At 43.3% G+C, this 27,870-nt stretch overlaps 2 protein-coding genes across 3 annotated transcripts in view; both read right to left on the bottom strand.

Moving 5' to 3' along the window:
- Positions 1–207: 207 nt before the first annotated feature.
- On the bottom strand, positions 208–14,326 carry LOC121846390 (lysophosphatidylcholine acyltransferase 2-like). 2 transcript variants are annotated; one of them, XM_042321210.1, is made up of 13 exons: positions 14,031–14,326; positions 13,413–13,555; positions 8,959–9,059; positions 7,668–7,780; positions 6,841–6,901; positions 5,469–5,562; positions 5,126–5,180; positions 4,827–4,909; positions 4,605–4,730; positions 4,193–4,346; positions 3,678–3,776; positions 3,236–3,377; positions 208–1,715 (listed from the first exon to the last, which is right to left on the bottom strand). In XM_042321210.1, the coding sequence occupies exons 1-13, from the start codon at positions 14,139–14,141 to the stop codon at positions 1,540–1,542; spliced, it is 1,458 nt and encodes a 485-aa protein (XP_042177144.1). In that variant the 5' UTR covers positions 14,142–14,326; the 3' UTR covers positions 208–1,539. The 2 variants fall into 2 exon arrangements, with proteins under 2 accessions (XP_042177144.1, XP_042177143.1); XM_042321209.1 differs by having other exon boundaries at positions 8,826–9,043.
- A 1,296-nt stretch (positions 14,327–15,622) lies between these two features.
- mmp2 (matrix metallopeptidase 2) overlaps positions 15,623–27,870 on the bottom strand; it is a 34,874-nt gene continuing 22,626 nt past the window's right edge. The window contains exons 10-13 of the mRNA XM_042321208.1: positions 27,618–27,754; positions 18,427–18,586; positions 17,925–18,034; positions 15,623–16,655 (exon numbers count right to left, since the gene is read on the bottom strand). Coding sequence (XP_042177142.1) covers positions 16,549–16,655; positions 17,925–18,034; positions 18,427–18,586; positions 27,618–27,754 — 514 coding nt within the window. The 3' untranslated portion in view covers positions 15,623–16,548. The remainder of the gene's footprint in view (positions 16,656–17,924; positions 18,035–18,426; positions 18,587–27,617; positions 27,755–27,870) is intronic.

Raw genomic sequence — 27,870 nt, 5'->3', positions numbered from 1 at the left:
GTGTATGTGATCCCTACAGGAATTGAACCCCCAACCTTGGAGTTTCTCATGCCAAGCTCGAATCAACTGAGTCAAACAACCATACATTTACATACACACAAGTAAGTACACTAACAGGGAGAATACACATAATTAGAACAAGAAAGTTGAAGGCAAAAAGACTAATTACAGAAGTTTAAAAGCTATAAAATACAAGTCATCGAAGAGTTAAAATTGTACTGGATTTTATTGCAAAACAGAAAGTTTGCTGTGTTCACAAAAATTAACAGAATTGCAACAACACGCTCTGCTAAATAAATAACAATGCACGCTAGTTAACTTGAAACCATACAACAGTGTATTCCAGAGGGTATGTATTACTAGGCAGACTTGCCTTTTTGCTCACAAATTGCCTTATTTTTCAGTAGATGCTTGGGCTTTAGTTTGGCTAAAGCCATAAGGTTCCACTGCTGCCTCAGCAACATCACTCTTCAATGGAAATGCAAATAGAAACAGATGCAGAGCAAAACCTTTAGCTAATTATACAGCAGCACTGCTTACAGTGTGTGTCCCTGAGCAGTGGAAAAACTGTAAAGCACAGCATGTATCCTTATAGCTTGTATTATTGCTCCTTTGCTGGGTTGCCAGATTGGGTTGATATTGTTAGAAAAATGTATTAATGACAATTTTCTGCAATCCAGTCATACATTAAAGACTTTCAACTCATACAAAAGCAACGTTTGGCAGCCTTTCCTGTTATCTTCAAGGACAATCTGTAGAAAACAGAGGTGAACAGGTAGACACATTAAAGAGTACAGGACACAGTCATATCAGAAGGGTATCCAGGTCATTTACATACATTATGGGCTGGCACTAGGTCGTTTTCATCTGAAGAGGCAAAACTATGACAAAACAATGGGATGCCTTAAATCAAAATCAGCAGGGGAATCTATAAAAAAGTTCAACACTGCTATGAGTAAATTCCTAAAAGCGTTAGGATTAAGTGGATATCCGTATATTGTTCAACCTTCCTATGACCACATTACTGCCAGAAACAAGGATCTGAAAAAATATACTTGGAGGTCTGATTCCACCCCATCTGTACAGAAACACAACCAATAGCTCTTACAAACCTCGCTTACAAATCTTTTTAAGGCACTAAAAAATCATAGAAAGAATTTAAGCAAAAATATTATTTACTTTTGCAGAATAGCAACATTAATTTAAACATACATCATCTTATTTCCTATGAGGTCAAAATGAGGTTCCAGTTCTCTAAAATCGGTACAATAGAAAAGATCCTGTTGTGGTTCATCAGACTCAGTAGTTCGTCTCTCTGTGTATTCAACTGAGAGCTCAAAAAGAGTTCCGTCTCTGTACATGATCTAGATCGACAACATTGCAGTCGGCAACTGCAGACTTACTGATCAACAAATCACCTTGGATCTTAAATAACTGTATAATTAACAGTAGATCGGTCAGTTTGCTCAGTCCGTGATCAGCTACTGAACAAAATGTATGGTAATGCTCTCAAACACATCGACAGTCTCTGCCTCAGACTTAGTCGTCCTTCTTGTCAGAGATGCTCTCTTCCTGGTTGTCCTCAGAGGAGACGTGATTGGTGGAGGAGAGTTCTGACTCCACCCCCTGGAGGGCCTGGTACCGCTGGAGCTCCAGATAGGTGGTGAACAGCTTGGCATACTCTGGGTGGTTCAGGACAAACGCCTGGAACTTGGCTGGAGAGGGAAATGGAGAGACAGAGGGTCAAATCAAAACTTACAGTAGTATATCTGGTATATTATCAATGCTCACAATACCTGGAATTCAGTTTCAGAGAGGATCAAATCAGAACTATATTCAAATTGTCAGTGACTAAAGAAGCTACATCTGCCACGCTGATCCTCAACACTGGAGCTCCTCAGAGGTGCGTGCTCAGTCCCCTCCTGTACTCCCTGTTTACCCACGACTGCTTGGCCAGGCACGACTCCAACACCATCATTAAGTTTGCTGACGACACAACAGTGGTAGGCCTGATCACCGACAACGACGAGACAGCCTATAGGGAGGAGGTCAGAGACCTGGCCAGGTGGTGCCAGAATAACAACCTATCCTCAAAAGGTTCTACAGCTGCAACATCGAGAGCATACTGACCGGTTGCATCACTGCCTGGTACGGCAATTGCTCCGCCTCCGACCGCAAGGCACTTCAGAGGGTAGTGCGTACGGCCCAGTACATCACTGGGGCAAAGCTGCCTGCCATCCAGGACCTCTACACCAGGCGGTGTCAGAGGAAGGCCCTAAAAATGGTCAAAGACCCCAGCCACCCCAGTCATAGACTGTTCTCTCTACTACCGCATGGCAAGCGGTACCGGAGTGCCAAGTCTAGGACAAAAAAGATTCTCAACAGTTTTTACCCCCAAGCCATAAGACTCTTGAACAGGTAACCAAATGGTTACCCGGACTATTTGAATTGTGTGCCTCCCCAACCCCTCTTTTACGCTGCTGCTACTCTCTGTTTATCTTATATGCATAGTCACTTTAACTATACATTCATGTACATACTACCTAAATTGGCCCGACCAACCAGTGCTCCCGCACATTGGCCAACTGGGCTATCTGCATTGTGTCCCACCACCCGCCAACCCCTCTTTTTACACTTCTGCTACTCTCTGTTCATCATATATGCATAGGCACTTTAACGATACCTACATGCACATACTACCTCAATCAGCCTGACTAACAGGTGTCTGTATAGAGCCTTGCTACTCTTTTTTTCAAATGTCTTTTTACTGTTGTTTTATTTCTTTACTTACCTACACACACACACACACACACACACACACACACACACTTTTTTCCCCGCACCATTGGTTAGAGCCTGTAAGTAAGCATTTCACTGTAAGGTCCACACCTGTTGTATTCGGCGCACGTGACAAACTTTGATTTGATTTGTTCCATCATAAAAATTCAACTAAAATTCCACAAAGTTGTTGTTTAAAATGGGATACTTTAGGTGAAAGTTATGTTAATTTCCTATGGATATTAAAACTAAAGGATAACAAAAACTATACAAATATTAATATCCCACTTTCAAATCCATATAGTATTTCTCTTTCTATATTTCTAGAATGGTGAGATCCAAGGCTCAACCCGGCCTTTTCTATGGTGTTCCGTCAAGGCAAGCAGTCAGCTTCCTTTAGTTCAATCTGGAGTCCTCCACTTCAGATAACCTTTGACCTTCACAAGGGTCTACTTACAGAAAGTGATGAATTCAGAGCTGTCTGTATCTATCTCCTTAAAGAGTTTGGAGACGTTGATGTCACACACGCCTAGAGCAGAGCGAAGCATGGAGGAGAACTCTTCATGAGTGATTCTTTGGTCCTCGTCAGTGTCAAACAGCTGAGAGGAGAGGGAGACAATTAGTTAAGTAATGACAACACATAGGATTGCTAATTGAAATCGAGATTGCTTTTATGACCATGTGGCTTTCAAACCTACTTCATGTTCCCCTTAGACAACCACACACACGTATTTAACTTTATCATAGCCACTGAGTGCTTGTCTATTGCTTCCAAACCATGGGTAGACCTCACAGACACAGTCTGTGTCAGCTACATACCTAGGCCCCAATGTCATGTGTTGGACAGCTAAATGTGACACAGTAACATTCGCAACAAGCAGGGTTTTTATTGGCCGAACCTGGAAAGCTGTGCGGAGGACCTCTTCGGTGTTAGCTGGCCGACATAAGATGGTTACACCGATGACATACTCTCTGAAGTCAATGGTGCCATCTCCATCCTAGAGAGACAGAGTGACAGATAAGTATCAGTTAACAAAGCCAGACTACACATTGCATTCGGGGGACGACAATACAATACAAATACAGTATGTTTTTCCAAGATGAACAATGGTTCCTTTATTTCTTCAGACAGTTTGTTTACCCTCTCTATGAACAAAGCAGTGGGGGACAGCATACTAAATCCTCGGTTACTTAGCCCATCCAGTCACAGGTTGGAGAGAACAGACAGAATGGCTGTGGTCTGATTCTCTACGCTTCGAAAGAATAGTGTAGTCATACACTTCCCTTTGTGGATTTCAGAGGAATGTTGCAAGAAATATGGTGCAGACTTCCTCCAGCGAAGCTTGCACCAGTCCAACACAACCTAGGAAAGCCTAGAAGAGAGATTGAACCGAACTAGATGTGACTGCCTCACCCTGTCAAATAGAGCAAACAGCTCCTGCAGGGCGGGGCTGATGGGAAGCTTGAGGAAGCTGGCGAACTCCTGGATGCTGATGCGGCGTCCTTTACAGGAGCAGGCCACAGCTGCAAAGCCCTCCAGCTCCTTCTTCACGTTGTCCCACTTCAGGCTGAGGGGGACCGGGGAGGAAAGGAGGAGGGCAGGACACAAGGACTTACTCACGGGCGGAAGAGGGTGTAGGTCTGTGTGTGTCCAACTATTACCAATTGCCGATGTAGCAGTTGGCCAAATAAAGCAGTATTGTCTAAGGCAGTGTTACTTCAGTGTGGAGCTTGCCAGTGGGTGACACAACAGTACATAACAGAACATAGTGTGTTGCCACAGTGGCAATAGCACAGTATTAGAGCGGTAGAGGAGCCAGTCTTACTCAAGTTTTTGGCTGATCTTAGTGAACTCCACTAGACCAGCCTCCATTGGCAGGGTGAGCTCCCCAGCCGAGCTCATCAGTCTACAGTCCTCATATGTGTGGTCCGTCACTGGCACACCCAGGGCCCTGCACACACATAGGGATAGCATTGAAGAGATGGGTAAGAATATACATAAGGAAGCTATTATTAAATGCTGTAATACCATTCACACACACACTTACTGGGCCATAACATTTCGTACTGTCCTGGCGAACAGCACAGGTCTTTTCTTTTCCTCCTCAGTAGGGGTAACTGGAGGAAGAAACTGGAGGAGAGGGCAAAGGTCAAAACAGGGACTAACCAGGAAGTACAGGCTAACTAGAGGGCTACCTAGATAAGGTCTTTATAACACATTCATAAGCCATACATAACACCTTTATAAACCATACATAACCCATAGGTACTGTTAATGAATGTGTTATGAAGTCATGATCTCTTGGCTTTCTAAGTAAGTATTCCTGTGTACTGTGTTAATACTAACCTCTATCTCTACATTGGTGTAGAGCTGAGACAGAGTGAGAAGCAGCAGGGTTCTCCTGAAAGAACATCACCACAAATCATCATCACCTCTATTCAAAGGGCATAACGGTAATCCCATACAACAAGATTGAAATGTAAGCCCACTAAACTGAAAAACAATTCATCGCTCAACAGTGAAAATCTCTATTCCCAGAGTTTGAGGCCTAACTATGGCCCATGAGGAGAAGTCACAGGAACATAGTTGCAATGTGAGACACGGTACAGAAAACAACAGGGGAAATGTAGTGTCGAAGCGTTGAGGCAACACTGATGATTGTAATCCACTGAGTGCACTGCAGACTTACGAGCTGAAGCCTTGCCAAGTCCAAGTCACAGTGTCCAGTCTGTTGGGATATCGCATGACCACAGGCTGCACCGGGACCCCAGGGATGAAGGCACCTGACGGGGAGAGAGGGACAGAGTGAGACCCTACTGACCTCCAGCACTGACTACTATTCTAACTTAATGAGCACACACACACACATGACCTATATGTGCAAACACAGGAGCACAGACAGCCTACTAATTGGACAGAGTGTAGCCGATGACAACTCATTTACCCACAGTACACGTCCAACCAATAACAAGACCTGAAGCTGGATTCATCTAACCCTGATCAATATATCAATCAGTACTGTAAGGAAGCCACTAGTATTAGGTAAGTTGGTTTGGCTATTGGCACTGTAGTAGAACAAAGTAATTCAGTTAGATGCAAATGTCTATGCAAAAACTGTAACATGCCATAGAGTGTAATTGATGGTCTTATATGCTGTTATTTGCATTGATTATTAGATGCATTCTCAGGTTTACAGCTTTAGGATTGAACCATAGAAATGGCTACTGTATAATTCACTCAGATCCTAATAGCCTAGTTCTTGGTATTGAGTGGAGATAATCAGTCAGTAATTTCCTTCTGAAGTTCATTATCTCATTGTGCAATCTATTCCATTTCGCTATGGCTACTGTTTCAGGAAGTAATGGATTCACTCAGGCCCCTTCACTCTGGAGAAGCCCATTGTGTGTGCATCAGGTGACTGACCACACAATGAGGCACATAACATGTAGCATACTGGGAGTAAATGAAGAGGTGTTGTGTCAAAATAATTGTAACAGTGTTACTTCCGTCCCGCTCCTCACCCCAGCCTGGGCTTGAACCAGGAACCCTCTGCACACGTCGACAACAGTCACCCTCGAAGCATCGTTACCCATCGCTCCACAAAAGCCACAGCCCTTGCAGAGCAATGGAAACAACTACTTTAAGGTCTCAGAGTGGGTGACGTCAGTGATTGAAACTCTACTGGCGTGCACAGCTAACTAGCTAGTCATTTCACACCGGTAACACAAGCACCCCAGAAAGAAGCTAAACGAACACCATTCTGCAACCGTATGATGGCCCTATCTCTGCCATTAATTTACAAGTGAATTTGCATTAAGTAAATGACACCACTATAGTGTGGATAGTACTGTGTGTCTCTGCCAGCAGACGGTCTGTCTCCACTATAAACAAATGACAACCAGCCTGTTAAGTGGGAATACAACATGGACATTGTAGGGTCCCACATGATTTTCATACCCTATCAACAGTACACTGTTTGGTATAATATTGATACCTTGGATCCATACAAAGGTGTTTCTACTCCTATTTAAAAACAAACATGGTAGTGAAGTTCAACCTACCTTGTTTGAAAGTGATGAGACATGAGCGATTTGTACAAGTCCCCTCAGGGAAGACCAGGATCTGGAACATAAATAACTAAATGTTTATTTTCAGTTGTACAACTGAAATGTGTCTTCTGCATTTAACCTAACCCCTCTGAATCAGAGAGGTGCAGGGGGCTGCCTTTATTGGCATCCACATCATCGGTGCCCAGGGAACAGTGGGTTAAACTGCCTTGCTCAGTGGCAGAACGACAGATTTTTACCTTGTCAGCTCGGGGATTCGCTCCATCAACCTTTCGGTTACTGGCCCAATGCTCTAACCACTAGGCTACCACCACTGACAATGTAGATGGATCTATTCCAGTGTTTCATTCTATGCTGAATGAAGTAGACTTTCTGTCACAAAGAAGAAGGAACAGCAATTGTGTTTGAAGGATATGTCAGGCGAGAGGAAGTTTACAAGGCAAATACTTGGTGTGAAAAGGCGTGATGTTTCATTCCCAAACTCCTTGTCAGACTACAAGCTAGACAAGACATGATCAATTATGATTTAAAAAAAATACTGGCTGTGTGTTTGTGGATGTGTCTAACTATACTTGTGGGGAACAGAAGTCCCCACATGAATAGTAAATTAAGAAAATAAATTGACCAACTAGGGACATTTTTGTTAGTCCCCACAAGATCAAATGGTATTTATGGGGGGTTTAGGGTTAAGGTCAGAATTAGTGTTAGGGTTAGAATTAGGTTGAGGGTTAGGGAAAATAGGATTTTGAATGGGACTGAATTGTGTGTCCCCACAAGGTTAGTTATTCAAAACTGTGTGTGTGTGTGTGCCTGCGACAGACCTGTGGCCAGCTGCCTCCAGACTTGGCTCTGCTGTCTATCTCCATAATGGTGTTCTTACGGGAGTCTGGGTCTTGTCTGGAGACCAGCACCGGCTGGAGACACCGCACAAACCCTGGATGGAGAAAGGAAAGATAAACTCACACACGAGTGCTGAGCAATTAGAGTTTTTTAGTGTTTCGATTACAATTATTTTTTTAAAGATGAAATGCACTATGCATTATGTGGGTTGAATGCTGTAACACAGAATAAAACAATTAATAAAAGTCCCATGATGGTAGTGACTGTCCATTACTGCTTATCACTTATTAACCATCATTTATTCACATCACTTTTCTTTAATAAAATATTTCAGTTGCTGTGTATATTACATTTGTTTAATTTGATGGATTCATTATTTCATTCCAAGTCATCATCTCATCTCTATACCTATGCTGTCTGACAAAACGACTATTTTGTAGTTCCTCAAAGTAAATAAGACATTCTTTATGACTGCTGAATACCAACTATCAATCACTAAGATCATGTATTTTTAGTTAGAGAAGCAACATATGCTCTCTATATCACCTCACGATCTCGCATTCTTCTGTCTTCCATTGCAGGCGTAAAAGAAACACAGACCGGACAAGCAGATGCCCAAATAGATTATGGTCATTGTAGTTAATTACCACGTTTTATGCACTAAACTACACATAATATTGGCCTGTTGGAAACTACAACCCCCTACTACATCACACACTTCAGGCTGGATCTGATTTATCTCCAGAGAATGTACGAGAATGTACGCATTGAGCTCACAGGAAGAAAAAAAACGAACTAAATGGAAATGAAATAATTGAACCGCTGTTGGTCAATTAGTTGTTAAAAATGTCAGTTAATCGCTCAGCACTAACGCACACCATTACAGGCTGGAGGCACCGCACAAACCCTGGAGAGGAAACACACACATCAGATAAACACTAACGGATATTAAATATGCAAACAGAATCAGCATAAATACCCACACTTATCATTGACAGACCCACACACACTGACTCACAAACACACACTCTAAAAAAAAAACCCTAACCCTAACCCTCTACTAAAAAACCCTAACCCTAACCCTCTACTAAAAAACCCTAACCCTCTACTAAAAAACCCCAGACAGAAACAACACTCACTGCCAAATATAGGAGTGGCGAGGTTCTCAGTGCGGGACACAGTGGAGGGCAGGCCTGCTACGATGCACACAATGCCATCAAAGAAGGTGGAGTGTGGGGCCACAGCCAGAATGGGGGCCTCTGTACTGCTCACCTGCTGGCCCTTCACCACCACCCTGAAGCCCATGAAGAAGTAGTAGGACCTCCCCAGGAACGCCATCACATGCCGACACATGAACCTGGGGAACCAGAGATCTGTGTGTTGTCAGGACCTCAACTTAGCCTTTAGATGGTCAGTAGTACTGTACTAAGTTGGTGCTCCATGTTCATCAGCTAGTTAGCGTTATCAACTATCAAATAAAACAGACCTGAACACGAGCGATAAACAACCAGCAGCTGCATGTAGCAGTGGTCATATCAACACATACAATCAAAGAGAGAGGGAAGTGGGCTGCTTTTGAGTCACAGAAGAACACATTTGGTTTATTTATCATGTGTTGCATCAGGCCTCATATCTCTATGACCCCCTCAATTCTGAGGAAATAAAGAAGAAGAGGTAGATAGTGTTTCGTTCGATACAGACAAGATCTAATGAAGACTGCTTCAGCTACACACAAACTGGACAGTTTTATCTCCATCTCTGCATTCAAAGACTCAATCATTTACACTTACTGACACTTGTGGCTGCTTTGCATCATGTATTGTTGTCTCCACCTTTTTGCCCTTTGTGCTGTTTTATGCGCCTAATAATGTTCGTGCCACATTTGTGCTGCTACCAGGTCGTGTTGCTGCCATGTTGTGTCGCTATCAGGTTGTTGTTATGTTGTGTTACTATTAGAGGTCGACCGATTATGATTTTTCAACGCCGATACCGATTATTGGAGAACCAAAAAAGGCCGATACTGATTAATCAGCCAATTTTATTTATTTATTTGTAATAATGACAATTACAACAATACTGAATGAACACTTATTTTAACTTAATATGATACATCAATAAAATCAATTTAGCCTCAAATAAATAATGCAACATGTTCAATTTGGTTTAAAAAATGCAAAAACAAAGTGTTGGAGAAGAAAGTAAAAGTGCAATATGTGCCATGTAAAAAAGCTAACGTTTAAGTTCCTTGCTCAGAACATGAGAACATATGAAAGCTGGTGGTTCCTTTTAACATGAGTCTTCAATATTCCCAGGTAAGAAGTTTTAGGTTGTAGTTATTATAGGAATTATCGGACTATTTCTCTCTATACCATTTGCATTTCATATACCTTTGACTATTAGATGTTCTTATAGGCACTTTAGTATTGCCACTGTTACAGTATAGCTTCCGTCCCTCTTCTCGCCCCTACCTGGGCTCGAACCAGGAACACATCGACAACAGCCACCCTCGAAGCATGGTTACCCATCGCTCCACAAAAGAAAAGGGGTACAACTACTCCAAGTCTCAGAGCGAGTGACGTCACCGATTGAAACGCTATTAGCGCGCACCCCGCTAACTAGCTGGCCATTTCACATCGGTTACGCCAGCCTAATCTCGGGCGGGAGTTGATAGGCTTGAAGTCATAAACAGTTCAATGCTTGAAGCATTGCGAAGAGCTGCTGGCAAAACGCACGAAAGTGCTGTTTGAATGAATGCTTACGAGCCTGCTGCTGCCTACCATCGCTCAGTCAGACTGCTCTATCAAATCATAGACTTAATTATAACATAATAACACACAGAAATACGAGTCTTTGGTCATTAATATGGTCGAATCCGGAAACTAATTTCGAAAACAAAACGTTTATTATTTCAGTGAAATACAGAACCGTTACGTATTGTATCTAACGGGTGGCATCCCTAAGTTTAAATATTGCTGTTACATTGTAAAACCTTCAATGTTATGTCATAATTATGTACAATCCTGGCAAATGAATTACGGTCTTTGTTAGGAATAAATGGACTTCACACAGTTCGCAATGAGCCAGGCGGCCCAGACTGCTTGCACGGAACGCAAGAGAAGTGACACAATTTCCCCTAATTATGAGAAATTCATGTTAGCAGGCAATCTTAACTAAATATGCAGGTTAAAACATATATACTTGTGTATTGATTTTAAAGAAAGGCATTGATATTTATGGTTAGGTTTGGTGCAACGACAGTGCTAAATCATCACCTGTTTGGCGAAGTAGGCTGTGATTCGATGAGAAATTAATGGGCACCGCATCGATTATATGCAACGCAGGACACGCTAGATAAACTAGTAATATCATCAACCATGTGTAGTTAACTAGTGATTATGTAAAGATTGATTGTTTTTTATAAGTTTAATGCTAGCTAGCAACTTACCTTGGCTTCTTGCTGCCCTCGCGTAACAGGTAGTCAGCCTGCCACGCAGGCTCCTCGTGGAGTGCAATGTAAGGTAGGTGGTTCGAGCGTTGGACTAGTAACTGGAAGGTTGCAAAAACGAATCCCCAAGCTGACAAGGTAAAAATCTGTTGTTCTACCCCTGAACAAGGCAGTTAAACCACCGTTCCTAGGCCGTCATTGAAAATAAGAATGTGTTCTTAACTGACTTGCCTAGTTAAATAAAGGTGTAAAAATATATATATATTTTTAAATCGGCCAAATCGGCGTCCATTTTTTTTGGGGTGAAATCGGCTCTAATTAATCAGCCATTAATCAGTCGACCTCTAATTACTACCATGCTGCGTTGTCATGAGTCGCGGCCATGCTGTGTTGTTGTCTTAGGTCTCTCTTTATGTAGTGTTGTGGTGTCTCTCTTGTCTTGATGTGTTTTGTCCTACTTTCTTTTTTTTATTATCCCAGCCCCTGTCCCTGCAAGAAGCATTTTGCCTCTTGGTAGGCCATCATTTTAAAGAACAATTTGCTCTTAGCTGACTTGATTTGTTAAATAAAGGTTACATAAATACACAGAAAGGGCTGATGTAGGCAACATTCCTTAAAACCTCTACAGGATCGGTATCCCCCACAGGACGGTTAATGTGATTAGCATGAGGTGATTAGCATTTAAGGTTTCAAAGCTTAAATTCTTGTTAATATACAGTGGGGCAAAAAAGTATTTAGGTCAGCCACCAATTGTGCAAGTTCTCCCACTTAAAAAGATGAGAGGCCTGTAATTTTCATCATAGGTACACTACAACTATAACAGACAAAATGAGGAAAAAAAATCCAGAAAATCACATTGTAGGATTTTTAATGAATTTATTTGCAAATTATGGTGATATTTAATGGATCAATCCAAAACTTTGTACATACACGGCTTTGTACAAAACAGTATATTATGGCCTTTCTCTTGCATTTGAAAGATGATGGTACAAAAAAACGCTTGTTTTTTCCCTTTGTATTATCTTTTACCATATTGAATGTGTTATATTCTCCTACATTAATTTCACATTTCTACAAACTTCAAAGTGTTTCCTTTCAAATGGTATCAATAATATGCATATCCTTGCTTCAGGTCCTGAGCTACAGGCAGTTAGATTTGGGTATGTCAGTTTAGGCGACAATTGGAAAAAAGTGGTGGATCCTTAAGAGGTTTTAACAGCTTGACAGTTCATTTTTAGGTGAGGATGAACAAGAACTAGTGTGAAATTGCATAGTTGTTACTCCTTTGTCCTTCCTGCATTTCTCAATGTGTGAAAATCCCACAGCTCTTGATGTATAGGGGCAATTCCATGGTAACAGAGTGATGCTGAGACAGATTTTTCACTTTAAAATCTAGGTCAAACAAGAACAATAACTGCAAAGTTAAAGTTGCACTATGCAGGAATCTCTACGCAATTTCCTGGTTGCTAAAACTCTAATAGTTAGCCTAATTTCAGTTTATATGACAAAATAAGCTAGTATAGTGTAGAGAATCATTGTACCATCAAAACCCCTGTGACATATAGTTTCCATAATCAAAATAATATTTTTTTCAGCTGTTTGAAACAAAACTTGACGGAAAGCATAGAAATAGTGCACAGATCTACCAATTCCTATACTTGCTTTCAAGCAGAATGATCGATCTATAACTCATATTTCTATGTGAATTTGGTCCGTCGCCCAAACATTTACATCTTTTCACTTTAAACAAACCATACAACTATATGCACAATGACTACTTTGAACAATTTCCACAGAAAATGTTCCAAAAACACACAGTGCACATGCAACATTTGGTAAAAGAATGATGGTTTGTGCTGTTTGTGCAGTTCTGTTAATGTGGAAATACCTCTACGCATCAAGAGCTGTGGGATTGAGAAACGCAGGAAGGAGGGAGGAGTAACAACTATGTAATTCCACACTAGTTTAATTCTTGTTCATCCTCAACTGTCAAGCTGTTAAGGAATGTAGCCTACATCAGCTCGTTCTGTGTAGCTGAAGCTGTCTTCATTAGATATTTGTCTGTATTGTCCAAAACACCAGCTAGCTCATCTTCTTTCCTTTCTCAAAACTCTGTTACCATGGAACTGCCCATAGGCCTAACTACTTAAGTCATAAACAACAATGCTCTGTACATCCTCTGGAACTAATGACTAAAGTACTCATAGTGGAAGCATAGTTGAAATATAGTTATACATACAGACCAGTAGTGGCACAGGATGGTGTTTTGCAGTATATTTACCGTCTCCATCCGGTCATGGGTGTCACTGCTCCTTTGAGAGGGTGCAAGAATGTTGTTATGACAGCAACAGGCCATGTTACCATGAGAACCAGAGTCAGGAAGATAGCACGGATAGGTACCAGGAAGATTCCCCGGAATACACACTGCATAGAGAGAGAAAAAAAACCACACACCATTTTTTTTTTACAACGTGTTAAGGTTACTGACTTCATGCCACTGAAAGGACTTTAAAGAGGCATTTTAAAACACACATTTCCTAACCAACATATATAATGCGCAACGATACAACCATTGACCAAGGGATACGCATGTTTTAGACTTTTCATTCTAGAAATTCACATGGTTGGAGGAATTTCTAGAGGGTACATAAATGCCTCCATTGTTTGTGTTACACAATAACAAGGCATTACAAAAGGATTGTCAGGATTTCATAGGCTTAGATTAGCTATGTACCTGTACTGTATGCTATAGTCACGCACCACCAGACACACACACAGCCGAGGAGATATAGAGGACAACCACCCCGCTGCGCTCAACTGTTTACGTTTGAATAACAACCCCAGTTCTGTGACGGATAAATTAATGAGTTAATCGATTTATTTAACATTTTATACTCACTTTGATAATGTCAGCCTTGGCCAATTTCACCTCCTGCACAAAAGGATTAAGGACGGCCGGAAGAAACAGGGATTGCTGCCTGGGTAACGCGAACACTCTCCGGGGAGTCATTTTTCTCGCTCGGGTCGCGGTCAATAAGCTTTAGAATTGCACAGTAGTTCTGCAATCACCCCACTTCCTCGATTCGAATCTTGCGAATTCTGTTCGCTCTCCGAATGTTGCGATAACATCGTTCACAACAACCGTAGAGCAAGGACAAGAGTAATCTGGCACTCTGCCTCCGATTACTTTTAGGCCCCACCTACTGCACTGGGTTTACGTGGGATTGTAACCTTTTGCCTTGGTGAGCAGTGGTGGGGTGAAAACACACATTTAATTACTTGACACATTGGAAAGAATTTACAAAAAAACCAGCGCAAACTAGCATGCTATTTGACCCTAAACAGAGTACACCGTGGCAGAATACCTGACCACTTTGACTGACCTAAAATATTTGAATATGTATGCTGTACAGACTCAGTTAGCATAGCCTTGCTATTGAGAAAGGCCGCCGTAGGCAGACATGGCTCTCAAGAGAAGACTGGCTATGTGCACACTGCACACAAAATGAGGTGGAAACTGAGCTGCACTTCCTAACCTCCTGCCCAATGTATGACCATATTAGAGAGACATATTTCCCTCAGATTACACAGATCCACAAAGAATTTAAAAACAAATCCAATTTTGATAAACTCTCATATCTATTGGGTGAAATACCACAGTGTGCAATCACAACAGCAAGATGTGTGACCTGTTGCCACAAGAAAAGGGCAACCAGTGAAGAACAAACACCACTGTAAATAAACCTATATTTATGTTAATTTATTTTCCCTTTTGTACTTTAACTATTTGCACACCATGCCAATAAAGCCCCTTAAATTGAAATTGATTGGCTGAAATAAACACAGTGAACAAGTCAAATATTCATGTTGAATTACAAAATGTATAATTTTGAAGCAACTTTACAAGATTAGTTAATGTACATCAGGGTGGCATTCAATAGACTAGATATAGGGCCTAAAGAAAAGAAAACACAGAAATACCCATAGAAGAATAAGAATAGTCATTGAGGTTTCGTTTCACAGCTTAGCAATTGGGGTCAAATTGTTGTGTTCATTTGTATGAAATGAACTAAGTCATATCTCAAGTGCAAAGGCATACTATGGCTGGCGTGATGATGTGCTCTGCTCCATAATAAAAACCACAACGAAGCGTTTTTCAGACCTTCATCCATCCACAAGATGTCACCTGTTAGTCAAATATGGCATTTACATTGACCACAGAGGTACTGTATGTAAGGGCCCTCAGAACGGCTCAACAAGGACCTGAATACAAATGTACAGTATGAAGTGTACTTGAGAAAAAACGTTTTAGAACTACACCTATTTATAAACTATTAATTTACTGATTACAAATTGTGTGCTAGTAGGCTACAGAAAGGCATAGTCCTATCTAGTAAGAAACGTTAAGGGCGTTTTTTTCTCTCTCTAACACACACACACACACACACACACACACACACACACACATACACACACACACACATATATATATATTGACCATCCATCTTTATTATTTTACAGACAGAGAATGACACATTATAAAAAAGCATACGAATCAAAACAAAATGACTAGTATCAAAACAACAAAACAAAAAGATTATTACACAATACTTCTGTGGTACTTCTCTTGTCATGACTCCATCATGCAACAACAAACCAGATACAGTCTCTAGGCAGTCCGTGCCTTTCATCTCCCTGTACCATCAGTGAAACAATAGACAGATCCTACAAAATGGAGAATTTGGTCTCCATATTTGTGCAGTACCCCTGTATAGTCTAATACAAAGTGCTAGCCCTATTTAAAGAATAAGGTGTGTCTATAAGTACTTACTTCTGAAAATAGTCTGAACAGAATGTAGAAAAACTGCATATCAAATATAGGATCATGCAAATAAACATTTTCTATAAGCACCATTATCTGTCCAGACATATTGTGCAAATTCATATTTTCAAATGTATTCCACAACACTGAAATTGCTATTGACTATTTCTCATTCTATTGCGGTATCATGTAGTCTCTAGATTGCAGACATAGCAGTAAATATAGACAGCATTCATTCTCCAGATGATGCAATACTGCTCAGGTGAAGCTCCATTTATATAGGAGAATATCTTCCAGTACAACACTGCCTGTCTCTATGTAGTGTGGACATACCGGATGTCTGAGTTTCTAATAACAAACAAGGGGGTAGAGAGATCAAAGTAAATCTGCATCATCATAACATAGAAACTGATAATATCACACAGTAATATAATACAAAATCCTGATGCCTACGTTCAGCCTGTGTAGATGGTCCCACGGTGTGTTAGAGGGTGTCTTTAGTTTCTAGGCTAGGGTGCAGGATAGGCTGGTTGGATAGGGATGGGGGAATCAGTCCGCTGAGAGCTTAGCCAACGTCTATGCTTCTCACTGTTGCTTAGTGACAACCCAGCCAGTCCTTTGTAATCTCGCCCAGTTTGACGATCTTCAGGCTACTGTCATCCATTTTGAAGTAGTGGGCACCTTTGAAGAAGTAGGTGTAATCTGGAAAACAAACATTATGATGAGAGACAAGGTACATCAAAATCATCACATTCAGTGCATCAAATATACATCTAATTTCACCTTGAGCAAGCCACAAGGCCTTACACACTAGAAGGGAAATTTGAGCTAATGTAAAATATGTCCCCTAGAAGCTTATAACTTAGTAACACACTATCATCTCAGCCAGAGGAAGAGGACATGATGATGTCACTCGTCTCCTCAGTAAAAACACCCAATCAGGAATCAGCAGTGGAGGAGCTCAGGCTAATTAGAATGAAGACAGAGGTACCTCTGTGAAGCAGCACAGGCTGGCTTTATCAAACACTGTTTCTTAGTTGGGAAGCGCGGTGTGTGATGTATAGTATAAGTGTGTCAGAAGCAAGGGTATAAAAAAAACACGGTTAACTGCCATAGACTTAAGATTTACCTCCTGTGTTATACTACTCTCGCTGCTTGCTCTCTACTTCCTCCTCTCTCTACTTTCTCCTCCTGCCTCTGCTCTCTCTCCTTGCTTTCTCGCTTTCCTCTTGCCTCTACTCAGTCCTTCCTCTCTCTCTCTCCTCCTGCCTCTACTCTCTCTCCTCCTGCCTCTACTCTCTCTCCTCCTGCCTCTACTCTCTCTCCTCCTGCCTCTACTCTCTCTCCTCCTGCCTCTACTCTCTCTCCTCCTGCCTCTACTCCCTCTCCTTGCTCTCTCTCCTCCTGCCTATCGGGCATGCAATGATGGGGGGGGATAAAACAATTTTGGTTGTTTTAAGTAACGTCTTTGTTGTTGTAATATCTAAACAGACGTGGCAGTTTCACCACTAAGGATTCCAGCTTTAAGGCCAAGTGCCAGTTCATAATGAGAGGACTGGCGGCGTCAGGTTGGGTTCTAACTACCAGGAATGTAAGCCTGCAGCCAATGGTGTGTCAGTACAGCTCAGACTGAAGCAGGAAGCAGTGCTCCCTCCATGTTCACACAGGCCCCAGCTACCTCTCTCTCTTCCAGTTGACATCTCTTTCTCTCTCTATTTCTCTCTTCAGTAGAAATCCCAATGGGCACACACTGGTTGAAGCAACATTGTTTCCACATGAGTTCAATGAAATTACATTGAACCAAAGTGGAATAGACATTGAATTGACGTCTGTGTCCAGTGGGTCTCTCTCTCTATACCCCTCCCTCCTCTCTCTACCTCTCTACCCCCTGCTCTGTGTGTGTGGTGATGTCACTCTAAGTGATGTTCAATAAAGTATCTATTATACAGTATCGTATTCTACTATGCTTACCGATGCCATTCAGACTAAAGGCAGAGTCAATGCCGTCTGGGATTCCGTTCCAGGAGTCAGCGATGAGCTTGGGGAAGCCAGGGTCCATCTTTTTCTTGGCTTCATTGTACCTGGAGGGGCATGATAACACAGAGGCCATGATATCAATGTTTAGTCATGAGTACATGATACTATGTTAGTCTGTTAGGTACGAGAAAATTGGGCCGTTTTGGTTGACAAATCACAGCAGTCATGCAAGAGTTAAGTACATACAGCAACAGTATCTTACATTATCCCTGTATTAGGTAAGAGCAGAGTGAGCTGTTTTAACAGTCCATTGGAAGCTAAGGTCTCTAATTAAAAGCAGACATGGCTCAGCACAGCAGCACACCAACACATCAACACACAGTAACGTCAATAGAATTAGATTTTAAAGTAATTCTAATTCTATAGCGATGTCATCGTTACAATCCTGAGTGGATCAGACACAGGCTTTGGTAGGGGTTGTGTTGTGGTGACTCACCTCCAGAACTGGTCTCCAGCGAACAGGTAGGTCTTCTGGCTCTTTCCAAAGGAGAAGGCTGCGTCAATGCCTTTCAGGTCTGTGGGCAGGCCTATAGAGGAGATCCTCTTGGGGTAGCCTTTCTCTATCTGGTCTGCATTGAAGATCCACATCTCATTGCCTATATGAGAGAGAGAGGAGGGGAGAGATGGCAAATGAGCACAGGTCAAGATGCTCACAGGGAAGGGTTTGTGAGGATAGAGTTTCTCTAAACTCTTACCTTATCATTAGCCACAGAGAGACAATGATCATAGGAGTTGGCAAGACAGTACAAACAGATCTGGGGCCAGGCTAACATTTGATCATATCTTGTGGTTAGGGAGGACTGGATAAATGATTGAGGAAATGTGACTCATAGCTTTACAATTGAAGGGCTGGATGGAAAATAAATGGTTCTGTTCTACAAGGCCAAGCATTCATCTTCTTAAATAGAGACACAATGTTTTGGAAGGGCTCTGATTTCATGGTCTTTTCATGGAGCTTTTCTAAAGGAGAAGGGCATGCTTCTACAATGCATGGCATGTATTATAAACCACTAATAACTACTTACAGTACTAATGTCCAAAACACATACTAGCAGTATACTTGACTGAAATACTAAAAGACACACTTATGATTCTCCTAATGGTGAACTTCTTAGAAATAGGATGTTATTGACTGGAAATTGTCACAGCCGTTTAACGGTGATAGAGAGAGGAAACAGCCATGAAAATGTCATTGTGTGTTTTTCTTATCAAGTCAATAAGCACAAAAATGAAATGCATATATGCAAGTGTGCAATCCTGGATTGTTCTCCTGGGTATCAACATCAATGACAACTCATCTACATACTATCCCATTCATACATACCAAAAAAACTGTATGTATGTATTAGGGTTGAATGGCGGGAAACCGGTTACCGAGATTTACCACTCCCCTTTCCCAGGATAAATACAGTAACTGTGAGAAACCAGTTACTGAGATTTACCACTCCCCTTTCCCAGGATAAATACAGTAACTGTGAGAAACCGGTTACCGAGATTTACCACTCCCCTTTCCCAGGATAAATACAGTAACTGTGAGAAACCGGTTACTGAGATTTACCACTCCCCTTTCCCAGGATAAATACAGTAACTGTGAGAAACCGGTTACCGAGATTTACCACTCCCCTTTCCCAGGATAAATACAGTAACTGTGAGAAACCGGTTACGAGATTTACCACTCCCCTTTCCCAGGATAAATACAGTAACTGTGAGAAACCGGTTACTGAGATTTACCACTCCCTTTCCCAGGATAAATACAGTAACTGTGAGAAACCGGTTACTGAGATTTACCACTCCCTTTCCCAGGATAAATACAGTAACTGTGAGAAACCGGTTACCGAGATTTACCACTCCCCTTTCCCAGGATAAATACAGTAACTGTGAGAAACCGGTTACCGAGATTTACCACTCCCCTTTCCCAGGATAAATACAGTAACTGTGAGAAACCGGTTACCGAGATTTACCACTCCCCTTTCCCAGGATAAATACAGTAACTGTGAGAAACCGGTTACTGAGATTTACCACTCCCCTTTCTCAGGATAAATACAGTAACTGTGAGAAACCGGTTACTGAGATTTACCACTCCCCTTTCTCTGGATAAATACAGTAACTGTGAGAAACCGGTTACTGAGATTTACCACTCCCCTTTCCCGGGTTAAATACAGTAACTGTGAGAAACCAGTTACCGAGATTTACCACTCCCCTTTCCCGGGATAAATACAATAACTGTGAGAAACCGGTTACCGAGATTTACCACTCCCCTTTCCCGGGATAAATACAGTAACTGTGAGAAACCGGTAAATTATAATAAATGATTTATATGAACAGCATGGCGTGAAATGGAATTGTTAAATTATTTGCAATTTCTAAATCTTACATTTCTACGGCCTCTGCATGATGAATCAACGCTCAGGGTGGGGACAGACAGCCCATCTCAGGGTGGGGACAGACAGCCCATCTCAGGGTGGGGACAGACAGCCCATCTCAGGGTGGGGACAGACAGCCCATCTCAGGGTGGGGACAGACAGCCCATCTCAGGGTGGGGACAGACAGCCCATCTCAGGGTGGGGACAGACAGCCCATCTCAGGGTGGGGACAGACAGCCCATCTCAGAGTGGGGACAGACAGCCCATCTCAGAGTGGGGACAGACAGCCCATCTCAGAGTGGGGACAGACAGCCCATCTCAGAGTGGGGACAGACAGCCCATCTCAGTATGGAGCGTAGTTCACTGTGCATATAGACCTATCATCTCATCATGGTAACTTTTCTTCTTGTGACAGGTGGGTCTACATTTGCTACAGCATAGTCTATGCTCAGTAATAGAAAGACTGAATGCAACTCTAATTTACCCATCTCCATCTGGCTTCCAGGGGTCGCCTTGTTTTAACTGTAAAGATAGAACATGTTTTGTATTGCAGCTGCAGAGTTTTACAACAGCCTGTCGTTGCTTTAAATCAGTGCCCAAATCGCAGTCTTTCTCTCTCTCCATCAACTCCATTCAAAATAGATCATCCTGTTCTAGATTGATATACAGCCCAATATATAGATGTCCTTGCCTACCGCTATCAGGTAATACATTCAATGAGGTATTAACCTTATATTTAGCCAATTAATGATGGGTTATGCATAATAAGCTTATAACTTATAGCCTCTGTCTCTTGTGCAATACCCAAGCACCTCTGCTCCCCTGGCCTCCTTAAAAAACGCCCCTTAGCTCTTGGAGTCCCATGCAGGAAAAGCCAGACTAGAATAGCTTGCTGGACAATAGACAATTATTACCAGTAGACTATTCGAAGAGGGACGCAAGCTCTTTTTTTTGCTGAATGTTAAATACAGCAGCCAATAGAACTCACAGGTAGTTTGAAAGAAGAGTGAACTCACGATGGTGGTAGGTTATAACAGTTATTTATCCAGACTACTTCTCTGATAGAGTTCAGTGTGTCAAATCGGAGGGTCTGCTGTCCGGACCTCTGGCAGTCTCTATGGGGGTGCCACAGGGTTCAATTCTTGGACCGACTCTCTTCTCTGTGTACATCAATGAGGTCGCTCTTGCTGCTGGTGAGTCTCTGATCCACCTCTACGCAGACGACACCATTCTGTATATTTCCGGCCCTTCTTTGGACACTGTGTTAACAACCCTCCAGGCAAGCTTCAATGCCATACAACTCTCCTTCCGTGGCCGCCAATTGTTCTTAAATACAAGTAAAACTAAATGCATGCTCTTCAACCGATCGCTACCTGCACCTACCCGCCTGTCCAACATCACTACTCTGGACGGCTCTGACTTAGAATACGTGGACAACTACAAATACTTAGGTGTCTGGTTAGACTGTAAACTCTCCTTCCAGACCCATATCAAACATCTCCAATCCAAAGTTAAATCTAGAATTGGCTTCCTATTTCGCAACAAAGCATCCTTCACTCATGCTGCCAAACATACCCTTGTAAAACTGACCATCCTACCAATCCTCGACTTTGGCGATGTCATTTACAAAATAGCCTCCAATACCCTACTCAACAAATTGGATGCAGTCTATCACAGTGCAATCCGTTTTGTCACCAAAGCCCCATATACTACCCACCATTGCGACCTGTACGCTCTCGATGGCTGGCCCTCGCTTCATACTCATCGCCAAACCCACTGGCTCCATGTCATCTACAAGACCCTGCTAGGTAAAGTCCCCCCTTATCTCAGCTCGCTGGTCACCATAGCATCTCCCACCTGTAGCACACGCTCCAGCAGGTATATCTCTCTAGTCACCCCCAAAACCAATTCTTTCTTTGGCCGCCTCTCCTTCCAGTTCTCTGCTGCCAATGACTGGAACGAACTACAAAAATCTCTGAAACTGGAAACACTCATCTCCCTCACTAGCTTTAAGCACCAACTGTCAGAGCAGCTCACAGATTACTGCACCTGTACATAGCCCACCTATAATTTAGCCCAAACAACTACCTCTTTCCCAACTGTATTTAATTAATTCATTTATTTTGCTCCTTTGCACCCCATTATTTTTTATTTCTACTTTGCACATTCTCCCATTGCAAAACTACCATTCCAGTGTTTTACTTGCTATATTGTATTTACTTTGCCACCATGGCCTTTTTTTTGCCTTTACCTCCCTTATCTCACCTCATTTGCTCACATTGTATATAGACTTGTTTATACTGTATTATTGACTGTACGTTTGTTTTAATCCATGTGTAACTCTGTGTCGTTGTATCTGTCGAACTGCTTTGCTTTATCTTGGCCAGGTCGCAATTGTAAATGAGAACTTGTTCTCAACTTGCCTATCTGGTTAAATAAAGGTAAAATAAAAAAATAAAAAAAGACCCATAACCATTCAATCTTCGTGAAGATAAGTGAAAGCCTTCTGCATCTAATCCTGGTCCTATATTACTCAACGATGTCTTTAGAGTGATGAAGATAAGGACAACAAAACATCTAATTCTGGTCCTATATTACTCAATGATGTCTTTAGAGTGATGAAGATAAGGACAACAAAACATCTAACCCTGGTCCTATATTATTCAATGATGTCATTAGAGTGATGAAGATAAGGACAACAAAACATCTAACCCTGGTCCTATATTATTCAAGGATGTCTTTAGAGTGATGAAGATAAGGACAACAAAACATCTAACCCTGGTCCTATATTATTCAAGGATGTCTTTAGAGTGATGAAGATAAGGACAACAAAACATCTAATCCTGATCCTAATCCTGATCCTATATTATTCAAGGATGTCTTTAGAGTGATGAAGATAAGGACAACAAACATCTAATCCTGGTCCTATTACTCAAGGATGTCATTAGAGTGATGAAGATAAGGACAACACTTATTTAATTTAACTGTTGAAAGCGAGGAAGAAATGAAGCGTCAGCCTACTAATTGTACAAATTCCAAAATTAAAATCACATTTCTAGGCTATAATTGTAACTTTGTAGGCCACATGTGCTGCTTCAGAATTGCATGTTCTATTCTGCTTTATCATGGTTTGAATGATGTGTGTAATTCCAGCCCATATAATACAGTATAATACAATATAGTACAGTAATACTGTTCACACTCAAAAAGACTAGCCTACGGGAGATAGTTTCATTTATCTACCAAAGAGAGCATATTGCTAGCTACAACTATTTGGGTGTTTTTGGGTTTGGGTTCATTAAATGTGGTTAATGTAGGGCTCATTAAATGTATTTAATATATGGCTCGTCAGGCTCAGGTAGCATCAGGTTTTAATCTTCATGCTGATCAAAGCTCTAATCAAATCCAGACATATTTATATTCTTTATTGTCACGTTCGTTATAAGGATCGGACCAAGGTGTAGCGTGGCATGCATACATTCTTATTTATTTAAAGAATGAACACTGAACAAACTAACAAAATAACAAAACAAAACGTGAAGCTATACAAACGAGTGCTGACAGGCAACTACACATAGACAAGATCCCACAAACACCAAAGGGAAATGGCTACCTAAATATGATCCCCAATCAGAGACAACGATAAACAGCTGTCTCTGATTGGGAACCATATCGGGCCAACATAGAATTACAAAAACCCCTAGACCTACAAAACCCTAGACATACAAAAACCCTAGACAATACAAAACTAGCGTACCCACCCTAGTCATACCCTGACCTAACCAAAATATAAAAGAAAACAGAGATATCTCAGGTCAGGGCATGACAATACACCCCCCCCCCCCAAAGGTGCGGACTCCCGGCCGCAAACCTGAACCTATACGGGAGGGCCGGGTGGGCATCTACCCTCGGTGGCGGTTCTGTTTCTGGACGTAGCCACCCCTCTTTATGCTGATCCCTCTGCCTTTGTAGAACCGGACCGTGGATCATTGCCGGAGGCCCCGGACTGCGGAACAGTCGCCGGAGGCCCCGGACTGCGGAACAGTCGCCGGAGGCCCCGGACTGGGAACAGTCGCCGGAGGCCCCGGACTGGGAACAGTCGCCGGAGGCCCCGGACTGGGAACAGTCGCCGGAGGCCCCGGACTGGGAACAGTCGCCGGAGGCCCCGGACTGGGAACAGTCGCCGGAGGCCCCGGACTGGGAACAGTCGCCGGAGGCCCCGGACTGGGAACAGTCGCCGGAGGCCCCGGACTGGGAACAGTCGCCGGAGGCCCCGGACTGGGAACAGTCGCCGGAGGCCCCGGACTGGGAACAGTCGCCGGAGGCCCCGGACTGGGAACAGTCGCCGGAAGCCCCGGACTGGGAACAGTCGCCGGAAGCCCCGGACTGGGGCCGGAAGCCCCGGACTGGGAACAGTCGCCGGAAGCCCCGGACTGGGAACAGAAGCCCCGGACTGGGAACAGTCGCCGGAAGCTCCGGACTGGGAACAGTCGCCGGAAGCCCGGACTGGGAACAGTCGCCGGAAGCTCCGGACTGGGAACAGTCGCCGGAAGCCCCGGACTGGGAACAGTCGCCGGAAGCCCGGACTGGGAACAGTCGCCGGAAGCCCCGGACTGGGAACAGTCGGAAGCTCCGGACTGGGAACTGTCGCCGGAAGCTCCGGACTGGGAACAGTCGCCGGAAGCTCCGGACTGGGAACTGTCGCCGGAAGCTCCGGACTGGGAACTGTCGCCGGAAGCTCCGGACTGGGAACTGTCGCCGGAAGCTCCGGACTGGGAACTGTCGCCGGAAGCTCCGGACTAGGAACTGTCGCCGGAAGCTCTGGACTGTGGAGCCGCACTGGAGACCTGATGCGTGGTGCCGGCACTGGTGGTACCAGGATGAAGACATGCATCTCAGGGCGAGTGCGGGGAGCAGGCACAGGACGTACTGGACTCTGGAGGCGCACTGGAGGCCTGGTGCGTGGGACCGGTACAGGTGGTACCGGGCTGGTGACACGCACCTCAGGGCGAGTGCAGGGAGCAGGCACAGGACGTACTGGACTGTGGAGGCGCACTGGAGATCTGGAGCGTAGAGCTGGCACAATGCGTCCTGGCTGGATGCTCACTTGAGCCCGGCAAGTGCGGGGCGCTGGCACAGGACGCACTGGGCTGTGCAGACGCACCGGAGACACAGTGCGCAGAGCCGGCGCAGGATATCCTGGTCCAAGGAGGTATACTGGAGACCAGGAGCGCTGAGCCGGCACCATCCGTCCTGGATGGCACCATCCGCCCGGCAAATGCGAGGAGCTGGAATAGAGCACACCGGGCTATGAATGCGAACTGGAGACATCGTGCGCGTAACATGGTGTCTGCCCAGTCACACGCTCCCCACGGTAAGCACGAAGAGTTGGCTCAGGTCTAACCCCTGACTCTGCCAATCTCCTTGTGTGCCTCCTCCCAAATGTTTTGGAGCTGCCTCTCGGGCTTCCATGCTAGCCGTGTCCCCTCGTATCGTCGCCGTTCCTCCTGCGCTATCTCCACCTGCTTCCATGGCAGGGTCTTGTCCCCTGCCATTACCTCCTCCCAGGTCCAGGATGTCCTTCACTCCTCTTTCTCCCGGGCCCAGGATGTCCATTCCTCTTGAACACGCTGCTTGGTATTTTTGTGGTGGGATCTTCTGTCACGTTCGTTATAAGGATCGGACCAAGGTGTAGCGTGTCATGCGTACATTCTTATTTATTTAAAGAATGAACACTGAACAAACTAACAAAATAACAAAACAAAACGTGAAGCTATACAAACGAGTGCTGACAGGCAACTACACATAGACAAGATCCCACAAACACCAAAGGGAAATGGCTACCTAAATATGATCCCCAATCAGAGACAACGATAAACAGCTGTCTCTGATTGGGAACCATATCAGGCCAACATAGAATTACAAAAACCCCTAGACCTACAAAATCCTAGACATACAAAACCCCTAGACAATACATGTATGTATGTATGTATGTATGTATGTATGTATGCATGCATGCATGTATGCATGTACAGTGCATTCGGAAAGTATTCAGACCCCTTGACTTTTTATACATTTTGTTATGTTACAGCCTTATTCTAAAATGGATTATGGATTAATTGTGTTTTTTCCTCAACAATCTACACACAATACCCCATAATGACAAAGTAAAAAGGGGACATTAAGAGAGTTGTCCTGAAGCCACTCCTTCGTTGTCTTGGCTGTGTGCTAAGGGTCGTTGTACTGTTTGAAGGGGTACCTTCGCCCCAGTCTGAGGTCTTGTTTCTCATGATCTGAGAGTCATTAGGTGCCTTTTGGCACACTCCAAGCAGGGTATCATGTGGCTTTTACTGAGGAGTGACTTCCGTCTGGCAACTCTACCATAAAGGCCTGATTGGTGGAGTGCTGCAGAGATGGTTGTCCTTCTGGAAGGTTCTCCCATCTCCACAGAGGAACTCTAAAAGCTCTAGTCACCTCCCTGACCAAGGCCCTTCTCCCCCGATTGCTCAGTTTGGCCAGGCGGCCAGCTCTAGGAAGAGTCTTGGTGGTTCCAAACTTCTTCCATTTAAGAATTATGGAGGCCACTGTGTTCTTGGGGACCTGCAATAATGCAGAATTTTTTTGGTACCCTTCATCAGATCTGTGCCTCGACACAATCCTGTCTTGGAGCTCTATGGACAATTCCTTCGACATCATGGCTTGGTTTTTGCTCTGACATGCACTGTCCACTGTGGGACCTTATATAGACAGGTTTGTGCCTTTCCAAATCATGTCCGAAACGGCACAGTGATGCCGAAACATTGGTGATTTACCCAATAAATTCTTGGGAGTATTTTTATAGTTTATTCGCCGTTAGTCAGCACCTCCACGCAAAATATTTTTTCTGGGTGTGCGCCAGCTCATGTTTTTCAATCAATTGAATTTACCACAGGTGGACTTCAATCAAGTTGTAGAAACATCTCAAAGATGATCAATATAAACAGGATGCACCTGAGCTTAATTTAGAGTATCATAGAAAGGGTCTGAATACTTATGTAAATAAGGTATTTCTGTTTTTTATTTTTAATAAATTTCCCCCAAAAATCTAAAAACCTGTTTTTGCTTTGTCATTATTGTGATATTGTGTGTTTAAAAAAAAGAAGCAATTTTGGAATAAAGTTGTAACATTACAAAATGTGGAAAAAGTCAAGGGGTCTGAATACTTTCCCAAAGCACTGTATCTTAACGGTGGATGACACAACTCAGTCTCCCATACATACATTACCTGCAAAGAACACAGTCTTCTCCTCCAGTGGGTTCTCATAGGCAGCGTCGATGGTGACTGGGAGCTCAGGCCAGTAGGTGGCTACCAGCATGGGACCTGAAGGCTTGCCCCGGAAGTTGGTTGACCTGAATATGAACCTGATAGAGAGAGCAGAGAGAGGAGTTACCTACTGGTTCAAATCATGTAAGAGGGTGCAGAGAGTAGAGGAGAGGAGGGAGGGGAGAAAAGGGGGGGCAGTTGAAGGGAGAGTAGG

Source organism: Oncorhynchus tshawytscha, linkage group LG04, assembly GCF_018296145.1.
Source record: "Oncorhynchus tshawytscha isolate Ot180627B linkage group LG04, Otsh_v2.0, whole genome shotgun sequence".
NCBI classification, from domain to species: Eukaryota; Metazoa; Chordata; class Actinopteri; order Salmoniformes; family Salmonidae; genus Oncorhynchus; species Oncorhynchus tshawytscha.
The sequence above is the reverse complement of the archived record's forward strand: the minus strand, read 5'-3'. Positions and strand labels throughout refer to the sequence as shown.